This window comes from Sapajus apella, unplaced genomic scaffold (assembly GCF_009761245.1).
Source record: "Sapajus apella isolate SASKATOON/1434 unplaced genomic scaffold, GSC_monkey_1.0 scaffold69, whole genome shotgun sequence".
Taxonomy (NCBI): domain Eukaryota; kingdom Metazoa; phylum Chordata; class Mammalia; order Primates; family Cebidae; genus Sapajus; species Sapajus apella.
Genome location: NW_022437009.1, coordinates 452,195 through 472,248, shown reverse-complemented (window position 1 = coordinate 472,248; position 20,054 = coordinate 452,195). Strand labels below are relative to the sequence as shown.

General features: G+C 39.9%; 1 protein-coding gene across 5 annotated transcripts in view; it reads right to left on the bottom strand.

Annotated features, from left to right (window-relative positions):
* Window positions 1–20,054, bottom strand: part of PDE4DIP (phosphodiesterase 4D interacting protein) — a 232,141-nt gene that overhangs the window by 99,203 nt on the left and 112,884 nt on the right. For all 5 annotated transcript variants that reach the window (XM_032249574.1, XM_032249576.1, XM_032249575.1 and 2 more), the window contains 3 exons: window positions 10,038–10,114; window positions 5,329–5,452; window positions 4,963–5,138 (listed from right to left, as the gene is read on the bottom strand). In XM_032249574.1, coding sequence (XP_032105465.1) covers window positions 4,963–5,138; window positions 5,329–5,452; window positions 10,038–10,114 — 377 coding nt within the window. The remainder of the gene's footprint in view (window positions 1–4,962; window positions 5,139–5,328; window positions 5,453–10,037; window positions 10,115–20,054) is intronic.

Here is a 20,054-nt window from a genome sequence, read left to right as displayed (position 1 = left end):
AAGCAAATAATAGTAATAGAATGTAATAATTGCTACCAGAATAGAGGCACCATATAGTATGCTGAGTGCTGCCATAGAGCTATAGAAAGAAAGATAAATAAATGATTCATTTGACTTGAAGGAGTGTAGTGATGCTCAGGAGAAGAGATTTTAAAGATTTTGTGGTTTCAGAGTAAACAGACAATCTACAGAATGGCAGAAAATATTTGAAAACTATGCATTGGACAAAGTTCTATGTTCAGTGTCTATAAGAAATGTAAACAAATTTACAAGAGAAAAACAACCCCATTAAAAAGTGGGCAAAGAACACAAACACTTAAAAAGACATACATGCGGCCAGCAAGCACACAATAAAAAGCTCAATAACACTGATCACTAAAGAAATGCCATCAAAACTGCAATGAGATACCATCTCACACCAGCCAGAATGGCTATGGTTAAAAAGTCAAAAAATAACAGATGCTAGTGAGGTTGCAGAGAAAAGAAACACTTAGACACTGTTGAGGCGAGTGTAAATTAGTTCAACTGTTGTAGAAAGCAGTATGGCAATTCCTCAAAGAATAAAAACCAGAACTACCATTCAACCCAGCAAACCCATTTCTGGGTATATATCAAGAGGAATATAAATCATTCTACCATGAAGATATATACATGCAAATGTTCACTGCACACTATTTACAACAGCAAAGATATGGTGGTTTTCCAGGCTCAGAAGGAAGAGATTGAACAAAGGAATGAAGGCATGAAGACCCAGTGTACAATTTGGGAAGAGTCACTGGAACGAAGGCCAGGGAGAAGAGGCAATGGCTGGAGAAGAGACTGAAAATTCAGACTCGGGTTAAGTTATAAAATACTGTGCTGAAGTATACAAACCATGGGTTCAAATAAGGTTATTGATCATCTATGTGCTAGGCATATTCTCTGTTTGTATATATTAGAGTAAGGCTCTGTCCAGGTCCTTGAAAATGTGCTGGGTGCCAGGTGAAATGTTTCCAGTTGTGATTACTATTTCTGTACAAGTGCATCAGAAAATGATAGCATCTTGGGAGAAAATAGCTCGGCAGAAAGGTGAGGGGCACCAGAAAGTCAAGTAAGAATTTCATAAACCAATTATAAATTCATTTAGAGTGTGAGAATCAACTAACATTTGGGAATCAGAAACAATTTTTTTTTTTTTTTTTTTGAGATGGAGTCTCACTCTGTTGCCAGGCTGGAGTACAGTGGCACGTTCTTGGCTCATTGCAACCTCTGCTTCCTGGGTTCAAGTGATTCTCCTGCCTCAGCCTCCTGAGTAGCTGGGACTACAGGCGCATGCCACCATGCCCAGCTAATTTTTGTATTTTTAGTAGACAGGGGGTTTCACCATGTTGGCCAGGATGGTCTTGATCTCTTCACCTCATGATCCTTCCATCTCGGCCTCCCAAAGTGCTGGGATTGCAGGTGTGAGTCACCGCACCCAGCACAAATAACTTTAAAAACTTAAAAACATTGGGCCGAGCATGGTGGTTTATGCCTGTAGTCTCAGCGTTTTGGGAAGTGTAGGCGGGCAGATCATCTGAGGTCTGGAGTTCAAGACCATCCTGACCAACATAGTGAAAACCCATCTCTACTAAAAATACAAAATTAGCTGGGTGTGGTGGTGCATGCCTGTAATCCCAGCTACTGGGGAGGCTGAGGCAGGAGAATTGCTCGAACCCAGGAGACAGAGGTTGCAGTGAGCTGAGATCGTGCCACTGCACTCCGGCCTGGACAACAGGGCGAGACTCCATCTCAAAAATAAAACCAAAAACAAACAAAAAAACCTTAAAAACATGATACAGGCCGGGCGCGGTGGCTCAAGCCTGTAATCCCAGCACTGTGGGAGGCCGAGGCGGGTGGATCACGAGGTCAAGAGATCGAGACCATCCCGGTCAACATGGTGAAACCCCGTCTCTACTAAAAATACAAAAAAATTAGCTGGGCATGGTGGCGCGTGCCTGTAATCCCAGCGACTCAGGAGGCTGGGGCAGGAGAATTGCCTGAACCCGGGAGGCGGAGGTTGCGGTGAGCCGAGATCGCGCCATTGCACTCCAGCCTGGGTAAAAAAAGCAAAAAAACCCCGTTCCAAAAAAAAAAAAAAAAAACAAAAACATGATACAAATGTAAACTGCAATGGTGATGAGAAGGAGAAATGTGGACTCCATGTGAAATTCCCTCATGGTATCTGCACTACAACATCTCTACTTTTGTTAAACCTCACTCATCACTTTGACCCTCAGTCTCTACAAAGGATTGTTCTCCTACTCTCCAAATTGTGCAAGGCCATCTGCCTCAATTTATTTTCAGATGTGCATGTGCTTTTCTTGGGGTTTTGTTTTTTTAGTTTAGTTTTTTTTTATTGGAGTTCAAATATGAGACAGGCTTGGGGAATCTAGTAGGGAAAACCTGAAAGCAAATACAATACCATACTGATAACTGTACAATATGTATATAGATACATAAAACAAAGAAACAATACAGAAACTTCATTCTGCTACCACAAAGCCTTCAAAGAAATGACAACTGATCCCTTAGTGAGGTTCACTAGAAGGGAAAAAGTTGGCAGACGTTTCCCATAGAAGGAAAAGCATGAGCAAAATTCTGGAGACTCACCATAGCTTCTTATGCTTCTGACGACAGGACGGATTCAGGGTTTGGACATCAGCAATCCCTGAAACCGTGTGACACAGCTCTCCAAATGCCACTTTTTTCATTGATAAAGTATAATAATTCATATCTCATGGGGTTGTTAAACAAGAACATAAAGTCCTCAGCTGGATAGTAGGAGCTGCTCAACAAAGCTTAGCCATCGTTATTATTACTAGCCTGGCCTGAATGAAGTGTGCAGGAGTGGTGGGGGCTGAGGCGTGTGGGAGAAAGCAGAGGTCACATCATAAAAGGCTCTGATGGCCACATGAGGAGTATGGATCTTACCTCCCGAAGGTATTGGTAAGCTTAAATGGTTCTGCGATGGTGCAATTAAATTAACGTCTTGGAAAGATCATGTTGGTCACAGTGTGTACATGTGGTTTTTGCCTATTCAGTTAAAAGCTCCTTAAAGCTTTCTATACCACCTTAGTCTTATGCACCTAAGAGACTAAATTATTTGCCAGCTTGTTGTTGTTGAATTATCTGTTTCAGAATTGCTCTGAATTATTAGGTTGAGACAAGGAGAGGAGCAGGACTTGAAGCAGACAGGGCTTCTAGAAGGTTTCTGCAGTAACCCAGACAGCAGATAGTGGTGACTTCAACAATTGCCCAGTTACCTTCAGGACAAAGTCCAAGTTCCTTTAATGGTATACAAAGCTAGCACAATCAGACCCCTGTTCCCAAAACAACTTACCTCTTACTTGTCTTCCACTTGCTCCAGTTATGTATGATTATTTAAAGTTCTTGAAATATTCCTTTCCCTGTGTCTTCCCTCCATAGCTTCTCCGTCTGCATAGAATCTTTCCTTTCCCTATCCACTTTCTACCTATTTATCCTAACTCCTATTCATCCTTCAAAGCTCAGCTCAGATTTCATTTTCTCTGGGAAACCTCCGATGGCATCATCTCAGTCTGTTTGGACTGCTGTAACAAAACGCCATAAACTGGGTGGCTTATACTGGATACAATGAGTTCTCAGTTTCTCGTCAAAGAATCAGTCTGTTGGTATGTTCAGTTCTTTGTCCTCCATGTTAAAGTTTAACTTCCTTGCAGTTTCAGTAAACAGCCTTCTCCACCAGTTCTAATCAGTAGTTCACATCTGTTCCCCAAGTCCCCTGTTCTGCCTTGACTCATCCTAGTGACCTGCCCTGGTCACCTGCTCCAGTCATCTGCTCTGGTCACCTGCTTTGACCTAGGTCACCACTGGGTACCTTCTCTGACCTGCCCTTAACTGTCCTTCCCACCAAACTACCCACCCTGCTACTCCAGCTCTTCCCCCTGCTCTCTAAAACAGCCAGTTGGGATTAGTCTAACCTCTGCAGTCTAACCCTAGCCAATAGGGGAATGATACAGCAGCAGGTATGACCTCCGTCAGGAAAAAGACCCCTTTTCCTCCCTTGTCCAGGGGTGCACTCACCATTGCTCCATCCATGAGGGGCACCCTTCTAAAGAAGTAAACTGCCTTGCTGAGAGGATTTATCTTCAAGTGCTATTTCTTTTGTGGCATCAAAATTTTACATATAACATTTATAAACAACAACAATTTATTTCTCACAGTTCTGGAGGTGAGGAAGTCCTAGATCAAAGCACTGATCGATTCAGTGTCTGGTGAAGATCCACAATCTGGCTCCTAAGGGTGTACTCCCACTGTATCCTCACACAGTAGAAGGGGCTAACTAGCTCCCTGGAGTCTCTTTTACAAGTATATTAATCCCATTTAAGGGTTCCATCTCAGTCTCCATCACCTAATCACCTCCCAATGGCTCCACTTCATAATGCCATCACTGTAAGGGTTAAGATTTCAACATATGAACTGGTGGGGGGTGGGGCGGGAGAAGGGACACAAAACATTCAGACCATAGCAGACACCTTTCTCTTTTAATGTGGAATGGATGACCCTCCAATATTTCCCCAGAGCACCCCATGCTCTTCCATCAGGAAACTTATTAAAATCATGTAACGTATTTCTTGGTGAGAAGAACTAGGTCTTTTGTTTCTGTAACTGAAGTGCTTAGCCTGGCATCTGGCGTGTGATGTGCCCAGTAAATGTTTGCTGAATAAGTGAATCCAGGTCTCTTGCTTGCCACTATTTGTCCACTGAATCCAAGAAGTGAGTTTTCTTAATGGATACCATTGGAAACTCAATCCTGAAAAGAACATCTTTGGTTGTGAGCCCATAAAGTCTTAGAAATAATGAAGCTCCCACTGTCAGTCCCTGAAAGGGAACAGTGCAGCTGCTGTATGCCTTGAAAATGGGCAAAAGACAAGCGACAAAAAGAGCACTGAAGGCACCTACTTGTCCCTCTGGGCCAGGGCCTCCGTGTATCGCTCGGGATTGACCTGGTCTCCTGGTACTTCTTCCCAGTTTTTGGTGACTCCCTTCAGTTTCTCTGAGAGCTCCAGGTTACACTCCTTCTCTGCTTCCACCAGAGCTGCCATCCGAGCAGCTTCATTCTTTGCCAGCCTAGATTCCTGGAAAAAGAACAAAAACCGAGAGGCTGCAAGGTTTTACCTAGATTAGAAGCCCTCAGACCCAGGAACACGGATGGATTTGGGAATGAAAGTAGAGACGGAAAAGGTGAATGCCAGAAGGCAGGGCAGTAGGAAAAGAAGTATTAATAAAAGAGTACCCCCGCTATGGACTTTGAGAATTCCTCCTCACCTCCTGCAGAAGCTGGATCTTATTTTCCAAGAGCTCATAAACATGCTCTGTCTCCTGCTGTCGCTCCTCAAACTGGCGCCGGAGCTCAGCTTCATTCTGACTGTTGAGATTCTCCACGTCAGCCCTAAAACCACAGAGTATTAGCCAGATCTGCCGTTTAGCAAGTGGAACCATTAAGGTTGTTCCAGTAATTCAGAGTGACACTGGTAAGAAGAAAAACGGAGCATTTTTTCTCTCTACAGTTATCTGTGGAACCAATCTCCTCAACTTTTCAGGTTGAAAACATTCCAAACTTTTAGAAACTCTTTTTTGTTGTTTGTCAAGTGGTATATACTTGACTTCCTAGTGGCTTCATTATTGCTATAGCTTCCAGGGGAACTTTCATTTGGAAGGGAGGTAATCGTCAAGGGGTTTACATTCACTGTCATCCGTCCTGGGGCTCTTCCATTGACTCCGCTTCCTAGGATGCTTTGCTAGTTCCTTGCTTTTCCTGTTATTTGAAATTCAGGTGTTCTTTCCATTTAGGTTGCTGGTACAGAATATCCATTTGGGCAGCCGCAGAAATGCTCTCTTCCTTTAAAGCCAGTAATTCATAGTAGGCTGCCCTAAATCTGTGCTACCTATCCAGAGTTCTCCCCAGCTTTTCCATGATCCCATGCAGAGACATTTAATCCATGAAAGCTCAGGATTTTGGCTGAGCTTTGCCTGTCTGGTATCCCTAGGATTGAATGTCCAGGCGCTAGCATGAAGTGGGTAAGGTATCACCAGTTTATTTATAGTGAACAACAGCTGCTCTTAGATGTCTAAGGATTAGAAATTTGGGGGCAATATCAGATGCTGAATGATTTTGATTCCTCTTTGATTTTATTCCTGCTTTAAGCCATTTGTTGAGAACCATGGGCCATCTTCTTGTTCTCAGGACAAAGAAGAATATTGAACTGTATAGGCTTATGGGGCACTAAGACCAGAGATACTTTAATATGTGTCCAGGGAGAACAAATGATGCTTCCCTAAAGATTACAGGATTCTTTGTTGGACAGTCAACACTACTCAATACCATCTCAGGGGCTATATTTAGCTTGAGCACCCCTGTCATTATATAGCTTTTGGGGGCATGAGGATCTTGGCTGTAGAAGAGACAAAAGTCAAGGGTATAATCCAAGACCCTCAAATAGGCAGACCGCAGGAATCAACTTTTGCTCTGAATCTATATTTGACTCCATCTTCCGTGCTAGTGCAATAGATAACCACTAACTATAATCTACAGAGACTGGAATTTACACATTTTCTGAGTTAACTCCATTAATCACGAATGCCTTATTTAAAATGCTACAGCTGTTTAAAGTCAGAAGACCCTGAACTTTATGCCAGAAGATGAGGGCTCTGCCACTGATTTGAGGAGAACATACCTTAGTTTTCTCATTTCCCAAAATAGAATAATGTCACCTAATTCAAATGAAATTTAAAAAGTTTTTTTAAAACAAAGCATTAGACAAACTTCAAATTTTACTAATAATTATTAATATAAGTTTTCTAAAATCTGTTGTCTTAATGCCTTAGTATGTGTTTAGCCACATCAGCACATTGTGTATAATTTAATTTGGTTTTAAATATTTTGACCTTGCTGGATTGTCGTCCTACATGTCAAGAAATACTGTAGATCCAGAAAGAATGCCAGATCAGATTGATTGTGTACTAATCCCAGAACATAATCTGAAAACATTTCTTTTTCTGCATCCATATGTTACTTTCTTTTATTTTTTCAACTTTTATTTTAGCTTCAGGGGCTACCTGTGTAGGTTTCCTACCTGGGTATACTACATGATGCTGAGGTTGGGGTACAAACGATTCCATTACCCAGGTACTGATCATAGTACCCAATACTTAGTTTTTCAACCCTTCCCCAACTCCCCACCTCCCCACTGTAGTAGTCCCCAGTTTCTAGTGTTGCTATCTTTGTGCCCATGAGTACTTGTTTAGCTCCTGCTTATAAGTGAGAACATGCTACCACATTTGATTTTCTGTTTCTGCATTAATTGTCTTAGGATAATGGCCTCCAGTGGCAAAGAACATGATTTCATTCTTTTTGTGGCTACATAGGATTCCATGGTGTATATGTAAATTTGATGTACCACATTTGCTTTATCCAATCTATTGTTGATGGGCATCTAGATTGATTCCACGTCTTTGCTATTGTGAAGAGTGCTACAATGAACATGTAAGTGTATGCGTCTTTTTGATAGATTTGTTTTCTTTTGGATATATACCTTGTAAGGGAATTGCTGGGTTGGATGGTAGTTCTGTTTTAAGTTCTTTGAGAAATCTCCAAACTGCTTTCCACAGTGACTGAACTAATTTATATTTCCACCAACAGCATGTAAGCATTCCCATTTCTATGCAGCTTTGCCAGCATCTGTTGGTTTTAGACATTATAGGAGTAGACATTCTGACTGGTGTGAGATGGTATCTCATTGTGGTTTTGATTTGTATTTCTCTAATGATTAGTGCTGTGGAGCAATTTTTCATATATTTGTTGGTCGTTTGTATGTCTTCTTTTGAAAAGTGTCTGATCATGCCTTTTGCTCATTTTTTAAATGGGGTTATTTGTTTTTCATTGTTCAATTGTTCAGATGCTAGTTTGCAAATTTTTTTTAGATTCCAGAGGTTATCTGTTTACTCTGTTGATAGCTTCTTTTCCTGGGCAAAACTCTTTAGTTTAAATAAATCCCACTCATTGCTTTTTAGTTCTGTTGCAATTGGTTTTGAGGACTTAGTCATAAATTCCTGAGGCCAATTTCCAGAATGTGTTTCTTGGGTTTTCGTCTAGGATTTTTTTTTTTTTTTTTCTGAGGCAGAGTCTCACTCTGTCGCCAGGCTAGAGTGCAGTGGCACAATCTTGGCTCACTGCAACCTCCACCTCCCAGGTTTAAGTGATTCTCCTGCCTCAGGCTCCCAAGTAGCTGGGACTACAGGTGCGTGCTACCATGCCCAGCTAATTTTTGTATTTTTTAGTACAGATGGGGTTTCGCCATGTTGGCCAGGATGGTCTCAATCTCTTGACCTTGTGATCCTCCCGCCTCGGCCTCCCAAAGTGCTGGGATTACAGGCATGAGCCACCGCTTATAGTTTGAGGTCTTGCATTTACATCTTTAATCCATCTTGAGTTAATTTTTATAGCTGCTGAAAGGTAGGTGCCCAGTTTCATTCTTCTGCAAATGGCCAACCAGTTATCCCAGCATCACTGAATAGGGGAGCCTTTTCCCCACTGCTTATTTTTGTTGACTTTCTCAAAGATCAGATTGCTATGGGTATGTGGCTTTATTTCTGGGTTCTCTATTTGGTTCCATTGGTCTAGGGGTCTTTTTTTTTTTTTTCTTGTACCAGTAACATGCTGTTTTGGTAACTGTAGCCTTGCAGTATGGTTTGAAGTTGGATACTATGATGCCTCTGGCTTTGATCTTGTCATTTGATGAATAGCATTGGTAGTGTGATAGCAATAGTGTTAAATCTGTAGATTGCTTTGGGCAGTATGGCCATTTTAATGATATTGATTCTTCCCAATCTATGAGCATAGAATGTTTCTCATTTGATTGTGTCATCTATGAATTTTTTTTAGGAGTGTTTCATAGTTTTCCTTGTAGAGATCTTTCACCTCCTTGGTTAGATGCATTCCAAGGTATTTTATTTTTTTACTGGCTATTGTAAATGGAATTGCTTTCTTGATTTTGAATGTTATTGGTGAGTAGAAATGCTACTGATTTTTATACATTAATTTTTGTATTCTGAAACTTTATTAAAATCTAGAAATATTTTAAATAATTTTAATAATACTTGTCATTTAACACCAAGTTTTTAAAAACTATACATTATAAAACTAACCATTTTAGCAATACAAATATATACAAAGGAAAATATCAAGTCTTCTCCCTATCGTGGACTGTGATCTCACTCTTCCTCAATATACTACAAATATCACTCAGCGACTTTTCCCCCTTCCTTAATCAAGGAATTCCCACTAGGACAACAATATAAAGCTAACTCATTCTTTTCAATAACTGCATAATAGTCCACAGTGTGGTAATACCAAACTTTCTTCAATCAATGACCTATTGATGGATAATTGTTTCTAGTTCTTTGCCATTACAACTAATGATGCAGTAAACATCCTTATACATTTATTTTTTCACCCTAGTGCTTTTATTTATAAGGAACAGATTCCTTCTAGGGATTGTTTGATCAAAGGGAATCCTCCTTTTTTACTATAATAGGTAGCACCACATACTTAAAATGTTATCACAATTTACACTATCACTGATAGTGATGACAGTGCCCATTTTCCCCAAACGTTATCTCAGCCCTTGATGTTATTATAGGCTGACTGATACTCTTTGATAAAGCTTATCTGCATTTGTCTCTGCTAAAAGTAGAAACGTTCACTGCTTCTAATTAGTTGATTGCTAACTAATAGGAAGTTTGCAATCTTTTGTCTGGTGAATTTACCAACTTATGCCAAGGTCCATCTGACTTAGTAATAGACAGAGAGCCCAAGGGAAACACAGCATATGAAAATCTATTGTTTCAGTTCCTGAATCAGACACAGGATTCAAATGCCACAGATAGATAGGTTAAGGAATTTGTTTCCAAATCTATTGCTCTCAGATTACCAATCCAGACTCTGGAAAGGACCAGCACTTAAAATTACAACTCACCATGTTTTATCCAGATGCTGTTTCTTGTCCTGGAGTTCTCGTTTCAAGCTCTCCACTTCAACCTTCAGCTCAATGTTCTGAAAAGCACACAGGCATTAATCATCATTAGCTGCCATGGACCCTTTATCCTGGATCCAGGCTCCTAATTGAGTCCTGCCTTGGTCTACAGACTCTCACCTCATCTCTGCCCTCTTTGTGACCCTTGACATAATTGGGGATTCAGCTGGATCAGCAATCTAGTCAAGGAAGGATAAACTGTACAGCTTCAGGGTTTCCCCTGAGCTACTTACCAATTTTCCCAACCTATTCATTATTACCTGGATTATGAACACTGCTTGAGCCTACTCATTCTCTAAACCATTGCAGGACAGAGCAGATATCAAAATGAATTGTTTTTTTCTAATACAGGTATGTTCCTGAAAACCAAATTGCTAGAATAATACTTTTACTAGCATTATATTAATAGAATAATACTTTTGAATATCTGGTGATTTAATTATTTTAAAAAAATTTGGTTGTAAATATTTTTGAAAACAATGCTTTGATTATAAAATTGTAATTTTATAAATTAGGTTTGCTTAAGGTGAGAGAGGACTCTGATGGTAAAGTTATACAGGGAACAATTAATTTTTATCGAGGCCAGGGAGTAACAAGATTTGGGGAAACAGAAATAAGGAAATAAAAACATCCCAAGTGTGTCTGGTGCAGGTTAAGTGGCTTAGTGTGTGGTAAGGAGTGTAGAAGACAGTTTGCAATTAGTTTGTGAAAATCCTGCGAAGACAACTGGATAGGCCGAGCTCAGTGGCTCAAGCCTGTAACCCCAGCGCTTTGGGAGGCTGATTCGGGCTGATCACTTGAGGTCAGGAGTTTGAAACCAGCCTGACCAACATGTTGAAACCCAGCCTCTACTAAAAATACAAAAATTAGCTGGGCATGGTGATTCATGCCTGTAATCCCAGCTACTCGGGAGGCTGAGACAGAAGAATTGCTTGAGCCCAGAAGACGGAGTTTGCAGTCAGCCGAGATTCTGCTGCTGCACTCCAGCCTGGGTGACAGAGCTAGACTGTCTCAAACAAACAAACAAACTGGATAATAATCGGCAGAGATCGAAGACTCATCAGGGAGCTTTAAGCAAAGTATTGCCGTGATCAGGTCCATGTTGAAGAAGGAATTATGAAGAAGATGGATGGGTCAGGGACAACTGAACAGAATACGGAGGGGACTGTCTAAGGACAAGAGGTACAGGGAGAAAGACTCAAAAGACATTTCAGAGACAGAAGCCACAGGCCTTGATGACTTGTGAGATTCAGATTAGACTGGAGGGAGGACCAAAGACGGCGCTGAAATTTCTAGCATGTCGGTGGGAAAGCTTTCTATTAACTAAAATAGGGGCAGGTTTGTGGGGATTCTGTAAAATGTTAGTCAAGGGATTACTTTATTTCAGCTTAAACCTCAGCATGCAAAGATGAATTAGTCCCTTCCCTGATGAAGTCCGTAACACAGTATTAGGCAAGAAGAATGTTATTAACTAAAGAAGTAAAGAAGTGTTTAGATCAGAGGTTGACAGAGAGACTGAAGGTACAGCAGCTGAAATATGAAAAGCAGTATTGTGAGTACTAGAACAGTAGGGATGACTTTCCTTTATTGCTGCCATATAATAACCACCAACACCTAGACTTCTAGAAGTCCAGGGCAACCCACAGTACCAGCATATTGACTACCATACTTGTGACGGCATTTCATAACCCACATTTTCATGCAGGGTGGTTGAAATACAAATACTAGCTGGGAAAAGTAGAAACGTGGTTTAAATATTTAAGGGTTACTTAGAATTAAAGAATTTTAGAGTCGGAAGGCAGTTGGACTAAGGTATTTCAGATCATATTGCTGGTAAGTTTCTAGTGACATATTGAAAAGAATGTTTGTTCCCCTCATAAGTAGGTACCTTTTGGCTAAGCTTAAAAATAGGTTCAGATCCAGTGAGATGAAAATATCCTAATTTCTTCAAGGCTTACATTATAGCATGTGAGAAGAAAATGATAGGCCTGTCTTTTCAGGACTTCCTTTAAAGTGATTACTTTATGAACACCTAATAGCATTACCAGATTTAGCAAATAAAAATATAAGACACCTAGTTCAATTTAAATATCAGATAAACAACAAATAATTGTTTTATTACAAGAATATCCTTTGAAATATTTGAGACAACTTAAGTGCTAAGACGTTGTTTGTTGTTTATCTGAACTTTAAATTGAATAGAGTACTCTGTATTTTATTATGCAATGCAAACACCAAAAGATTAACAAATGGAAACAAGCACATTTCAATTTTGTATGAGGAACAAGTCCAAGATCTCTGTATCAATTCCATGGCCTGGCACTGAGAATGATTCATCTGTACCAATTCACCATTCAGCAAACTAGAAGATTTAATAAACTGCTGCTATGTCCCCAGCTTTGTGGTCAATACTTAAAGGAATTCAAATGTCATCATAAGAAATGGTCCCTAAGCTAGAGGCCCTTTATAGAGGTGAAGTAGTATGCATTCAATTATATTGGAAATGAAAGAGGGAGCAATTTCCTCATATGTAATATCCAGATAATTATATCTTCCTCATTCATAAACCCTGCCTTAGAGGATTGTGAGGCATAAGTAAATTAATACATGTAAAGGAAGTAGAACAGTGCTCCTAACACAGGTGTAATTATAATTTTAATGATAGTAATAATATTATTATCACCGTCATCACCAATATCAACAGCATTATCATTTGGGAACAGCAGTTTGCTTTCCATGAGACCATAACATTTCAAGTGGATTCAGTGTTCAGGATATGGTGCTGAGAAAGAGGACCCCTAAGTTTATTATTTCTGCCACCAAATGATTCACTTTTATGACCACAGGTAAAATTCTGCTAAAACTTCTTCACCTGGAAAATGACAAAGAATGAACAAAAAGCTATTGAAATCTCATATGAAAGAAAATGGAATCTATAATTATGAAGTGTTATTATCAATGATACTCTTATGCCTGGCTAATTTATTAAATCAGAAAAGTCTGGATATGCTAAACCACCTCAGATAAGCCAAACCTGCTTGAGCAGATTTTTTGAAAATCTCATATCTAAAAATACATGAGGTCTCAAATGACTGGAGCTATAGCGATGCCCCCCGGCTGGTTCTCAGTTTCAGGATAGGACACAGGCAATCTCTATCAAGTATAAACTGATTAACAGAAAGTTCTCTGAAAAGCCCCTTACTATTTTTAATACTTAATACTTAATACTATTTTTTGCATGAGAAATCCTTGAATATTTAAATAAACATAAACAAGCAACAGGGAATGTGAGAGGTACTGTGAAACCAACCTAAAGCCAGAAAGAATTAGGTTCAAATCCTGGCTCTATCACTTTCCTGCTAGGTGGCCTTGGGGAGGTTAACTAATCACTATGAGCCTCAGTTTCCTCATAAGTATGGTGTGGTGGCTTTCTTTGTCAACGAAGGTAACTATTCGCGAGGGATTCTGTGAGGATTTAATGAGAGAATGTACATGATAAGCATAGAACCATGCCTTGCACACGGCTATTCAACAACCTTGATTCACTTTCCCTTCATGTCTAGGCTAACTAGTACAAGTCAGAGGCCTCAGCCTTACCAGGAAATTGAAATCCAGAAGGGTTACCTCCAAGGTAAAAGCAATAACTGAAACCAACACTCCACTCTTGCTTTAGCCTTTTACCGGAGAGACCAGCTTAGGAAACACTGCCCAGTTTTGTCCCATTTTGTAGAATGTGGTAAATTATACAATTAGAGAATGTGCTGCAATAAGTTAGTCTTGAAAGAATATATGGAGTCAGTAAGTATAGTTATCAAGAGCATAGGCTCTGAAGGCGAGAAGAGGGCTTGACAAGTCACCTGGCCTCTGTAAAAGCCTCACTCATCTCATCTATCAAGGAGACAACAATGATATTAATCTACAAAGGATGTTAAGGAGACTAAATGAAATAATGCGCAAAAATCACATTGCACAGTGCCTGGCATGCAGCCAGGATTCAAAAAATGGTAACTATTATTAATGATAAAAACAATAACAATTTACCCTCTCTGACTAGGATAGCTAAAATCCAGAAGGGTTTTCAAGGAAAAAGCAATAATTTACCTCCAAGGTAAAAGCAATAAGTAGAAAAGGAAAATGAAAAATTTTATTCAAACAGATAATAAAGTTTATGAGTCTCACACAGAACTGCTAAAATGGCTTTATCTCCACAAAACTAAATCCCAAATATTATAATCAATTACTTCAATGGATCAAAGTAATTTAATTTCACAAGTGCTACAAAATCTTACCCCATGAAAATGCAAGTACAAACCAATTTACAGTATCTTACATTAAAGTCTAACCTTCTTGCACCTTCTTTCTATAGAAAAATCATCATATAATTTATCAAATTTATTCATTCTCCATTAGTAAACACTCATGTGTAAATTGTTAAATTCTGAGTATAGCATAAGTGGATTCCAAATTAACTGCATTTGCTTATTTTGTCACCAAGTCTTCTTGGCTCTTTGTCAAGATATCTAAGGAAATTTATGTTCTGAAGAAAGGGGAGATGGGAAGAAAGCACTTCTCTTTCTTCATGCCTCCAAAGGAGTATTTGCCCATCTAACTCAAGGAAAAGTTTCAATGATGAAGCTGAAATTAAATTTTTGCTGCAATGTTAGTGCCTAGAACTAGAGCACAGGTCTAACAAGTGTATGGATTAACTGTGTTTAATTGGACTTTCTATGTCCACAGCTTGTTTTGTTTCAGGAAACAGCACTTGACCAGAGTCTTAACACCAAACCATTTTAAATACAGGATTCTACTGAAATGATTTCCACACTGGTGTTTACTGCAAAGTTCAAAATAGGATTAGGTTAAAAGCAACCAGCAGTAACCAATTAGCTAACTCCTTTCCAAGGCTTCAAGTTTAATTCTATTATTTGTTCCATTGCTCATATAATCCAAACTGTGGCTATCTTTTTAAAAAGCAGTATTTTCAAAGTTTTGCCCCAGTAGAAGCCACGGCATAGTGAATCCTTAAAAACTACTTTTTACAAAAACAAAGAGAAATGGCTTTACCTGATCAGTTTTTAAAACTCTGAAGCCAAAATTAATTCTTTTATCATGGAATGCTGATTATTATCTATGATTCCAACTTGGTCAATAGTTTGCACACTGTCTCCTATGTAATTCTAATATTCCACAAGACATTTCTGCAGTAGCAGAATGAGAAGTTTCAGCTGAAAAAAATGTAGTCAGCACCAGGGAGTGTTAAAAAAATCAGTTTGGACTCTTTTTTTTTTTTTTTTTTTTTTGAGACGGAGTTTCACTCATGTTACCCAGGCTGGAGTGCAATGGCGCGATCTCGGCTCACCGCAACCTCCGTCTCCTGGGTTCAGGCAGTTCTCCTGCCTCAGCCTCCTGAGTCGCTGGGATTACAGGCACACGCCACCATGCCCAGCTAATTTTTTGTATTTTTAGTAGAGACGGGGTTTCACCATGTTGACCAGGATGGTCTTGATCTCTTGACCTCGTGATCCACCCGCCTCGGCCTCCCAAAGTGCTGGGATTACAGGCTTGAGCCACCGCGCCCGGCCCTTGGACTCTTAAAGGACTGATTCTCCAAACTTCGCAACTCTTTTAGTGTTGAGAGGGATTCAGAGGTCCTATAAGGAATAATGGAGATGTCTGACGTGTATTTCTTACACTCGGCATGTTTGCAATCTAGTTGAAAAGATAAGAGCAAAATACCAAGGTATGAATTGAAAATGCTAAAGTTGATGTTTGCTGGGGGAGTTTCAGATATGGCTTAAGTTCCCAAGTAAGGTTTAATGGTAAGTAAGATGTAGAGGTGTAAGGATGTCAAAGATAAGGCAATACGGTATTAAGAATGAAATTGCTAGGCCGGGCGCGGTGGCTCAAGCCTGTAATCCCAGCACTTTGGGAGGCCGAGGCGGGTGGATCACGAGGTCAAGAAATCGAGACCATCCTGGTCAACACGGTGAAACCTCGTCTCTACTAAAAATACAAAAACATTAGCTGGGCATGGTGGCGCGTGCCTGTAATCCCGGCTACTCAGGAGGTTGAGGCAGGAGAATTGCCTGAACCCAGGAGGCGGAGGTTGCGGTGAGCCGAGATCGCGCCATTGCACTCCAGCCTGGGTAACATGAGTGAAACTCCGTCTCAAAAAAAAAAAAAAAAAAAGAATGAAATTGCTATACAATCCAAACGTGCAAGCGCATTTGGAAGCTTACTTTTTTCAAGCGTACGTATTCGATACAGCAAAGTTCTAGAACAATTTTTTAAAATCCATCCATTAACAGATGATTGAATAAGCAAATGTTGTATATCTATACCATGCAATATTATTTAGTCAAGAGAGGAATGGTACATGTCACAACATGCATGAACCTTGAACACATTACAGTAAATAAAAGAAAGGCAGTCACAAGTGACAAAGAACCATATACTGTATCATTTCACTTATATGAAATGTCCAGAATGAGCAAATCCACAGAGAAAAAATGAAGATTGATGGTTGACTGCAGCTGCGGGATAGGGAAATTGGGTACTGATGGCTGAAGGTTAAATGACAGAACATAGTCGGGGTTTCCTTTGAGAGTGATAACTGTCCTAAGATTGATTGCAATGATTGCTGCACAACTTAACATACTAAAACATTGGCGTGTATGGAATTATACACTTCAAATGGGTGGCTTATAATGGTACGTGAATTATGTTTCAATGCCATGGTTATGAAAATGTTTCGAAAGGCCCTAGGAGGTTTTAACAGTTTATAATGAAATAATGATACTTATTATAGATGTACACTTAGAAAGTGTCTGTCAAATAGGAACATTCTTATTATATCCAAACTACAGAACAAAACTATGTATTGCCTTCAAGCTCCTCTAACAGAGATTTCTTAACACTGGATATTTCAAAATCTCTCTCCAATCTTGCCCCTCCTCTTCAGCCTTCTCCCCGCCCCTCCTAGGTAACCACTTTATTAGGTATTCCTTCCTTCTCCCCAAGACTGGAGTACATGAATAGTCTCATATCTGGTTTCCCCAACCTCAGTCCCTCTACTACTTAAATTTTCCTAAAGCATAGCTCTCGTTATTTCATTCCCTTTAATCAAAAAGGTTTTAATGTGTAATATAGGTTCAGCTAAAGGGGGGGAAAAAAGGAAAGAAAGAAAAAGCTTTTTAGCAATTTTTAACTGTATAGCCATTAAATTTTACACAACTGTCCTGCCAGAGTCCGTCTATTCAAAATGTGACCTCAATCTACCTGTCCAGCTGTATCTCCCATTTTTATCTGCTAGCCGAACTGGAATTCCCACATCATTGTGTGCCTTCATCTTCATGGTTAAATGCCAGCCACGTCCTCTGTGATCCTTACTTTATCTCCCCAAATTACAAGTAATTTCTCATGATGATGGCATTATGAGCTTTCAAAAATTCTTTTTTTTTTTTAAAGGTAATCAGTTATTTAATTAGATTATTAGGACATTTAAAACACCAATTTGTGAAGATAAATTCCATTTGTCAGGGCAAACACAGATCGCAGGTAGCCCTGGGGCTGAGGAATAGCTTTGATTTTGGTAAAATTTGTGAGTCCACAGCTTTCTGATCAATCTTGCGCTGCTCTGTAATCTCGTATTTCTCTTTTTCTGTATCAAAAATCTCACCTTCCTATGTCTGGGCTTCCGCAGCTGCTGCTTCTGGAAGTAAGCGTCGGTAAGATGTTTGGGGATTTTTACATTGCTGATATCAGTTTTGGTTGAGGTGGCAATGACAAATTCGTGGTGTGTTCTTCACAGAAGAACTCGATTGAGGACCAGAGGTCCCGTCACAGGTAACAAGCCACTGGCCAGCTGCTTCAGGAAAACCACCCTCTTGCCCTGTGGCTACAGTGGGGATGATCAGAATGGTCCCCGGGGTGATGCTGGCTCGAAGTTTTCGTGAGAAAACACGTGAGTGCTGACTGAAGGATTTTTGCTGTGGCTAAACAGCTTTAGAGGCACATCTTCAGTAGCATAATACCTAGGCATTTTGTGAAGTTTAGCCACCCGAGTACCGCCGTTTCTGTCACCACCAACTGGTTTTGTAACAGTTTCAAGAACCTCTTTTTCTTTTCAACCTTGGATTTAGCCGCTGAGTACTTCCTCTTGTACATGGCCTTTCTGGAATACATGGCAGATCGGGAATACCTGCCAAATCCTCTGACAAGGACAGGATTGCGGCTGCAATGGGGCTTCCCCTTCTTGGGCTTTTTAGCCCTGAGGTTACCCTTTTTCACTTTGCTACCAGTATCAGCCTTCTTGGCTTCAGGTTTCTTCTCTTCAACGTTTTCACCTGCCGTCTTGCAAGATGGGAAAGAGCTCAAATATTCTTTTCATACTGCAACAGTGGCATCCTGTGTAAATGTGTCATATTTCTACGCCTGTCTCATTTACCCTTTCGAATGACAGACTCTAAGGACAGAGGAAATGATGGTGTGTCGGAGCTAGCCAGGTGCACTGGTTATTAAGATTTTGCCTCTCAGCGTTGTGACACTGGGGCAGGAATTTCAGGATGAGTAAACCTCGGTTCACATACCTTTCTGCCAGTTCCTAGCTGAGGGACCTTTTTTTGTGTAAATTACTTAGCCTTTTACAACGTAATTTCCTTTTTTTTTTTTTAAAGGCAACAAACTGTATAGTTTAATTGATAAATAAATGTAAAGCATAAAAAAAATACAGGAACAATGAACATTCAATTGAAGATAGTAGTTCACACTAGTGAGGGAGACGGGAATAGAAAAAGGAAGATTACAAAGCATGTTTCAATATATATGTATTACATATTTACTAAGAATTTATAATGCATATATACAAAAAAAATACACATAAAATTATACTAGAATATTCAGAGTTGACTGAAGTTTGATGGTGGGTCAGCAGCCATAATGTTTTTAAATTACTTGCTATAATTTAAAAACTATTCTCTATTTTTTGTGTACTTTTGAAATAAATTAAAAAGTGTAAGTACATTTAGCTGACATCTAAGGAGACAAATCTTTTGTTTTTCCTTTTCTTTTTTTTTTTTAATTTATTTTACTTTAGGTGCATACTATATCTGGCATTTCTCCCCATGTTATCCCTCCCCACCCTCCCCTTCCTCCCCACCCCCCCATTGTCTCTCCCCTACCCCCCCAACTGTCCCCTGTGTGTGATGCTCCTCACCCTCAGTCCACGTGTTCTCATTGGTCAACACCCACCTATGAATGAGAACATACAGTGCTCAGCTTTCTGTTCTTGGGTCCTAATTTCCTAATTTGTAAAATAGGGGTTGAAAAAATTACCTCAACGTTTGTAGTGAGGAATGAATGAATTTATGTAAAGCACCCAGCCAAATGTTTGATGCAAATAACGGGCAGCTGTGACTAATCCGAGGTCCTCGCAGTGTCTCAGACCTCTGTGTGCACTAAAAGCACTAAAAGAATGAACCAACAAGAGGACCAACAAGGAATCCATGGACGAAAGGCAGAAGTGGAGTCACAATGATGTTTGTTGAATGAGTGAGAAGGGGATACATAAGGCTGTGCGATTATGTGGAAAACTTTTTAATCAGAAGCCTTTAAAAGACTTTCTCAGTTCCTTGGATGAACCTGGAAACCATCATTCTCAGCAAACCGACACAAGAACAGAAAATCAAACACCGCATGTTCTCACTCATAGGTAGGTGTTGAACAATGAGAACACATGGACACAGGGAGGGGAGCATCACACACTGGGGTCTGTCGAGAGGGGGAAATAGGGGAGGGACAACGGGAGGTGGGGACTTGGGGAGAGATAGGATGGGGAGGAATGCCAGATATAGGTGATGGGGAGGAAGGCAGCAAACCACACTGCCATGTGTGTACCTATGCAACAATCTTGCATGTTCTTCACATGTACCCCAAAACCTAAAATGCAATTTAAAAAATAAT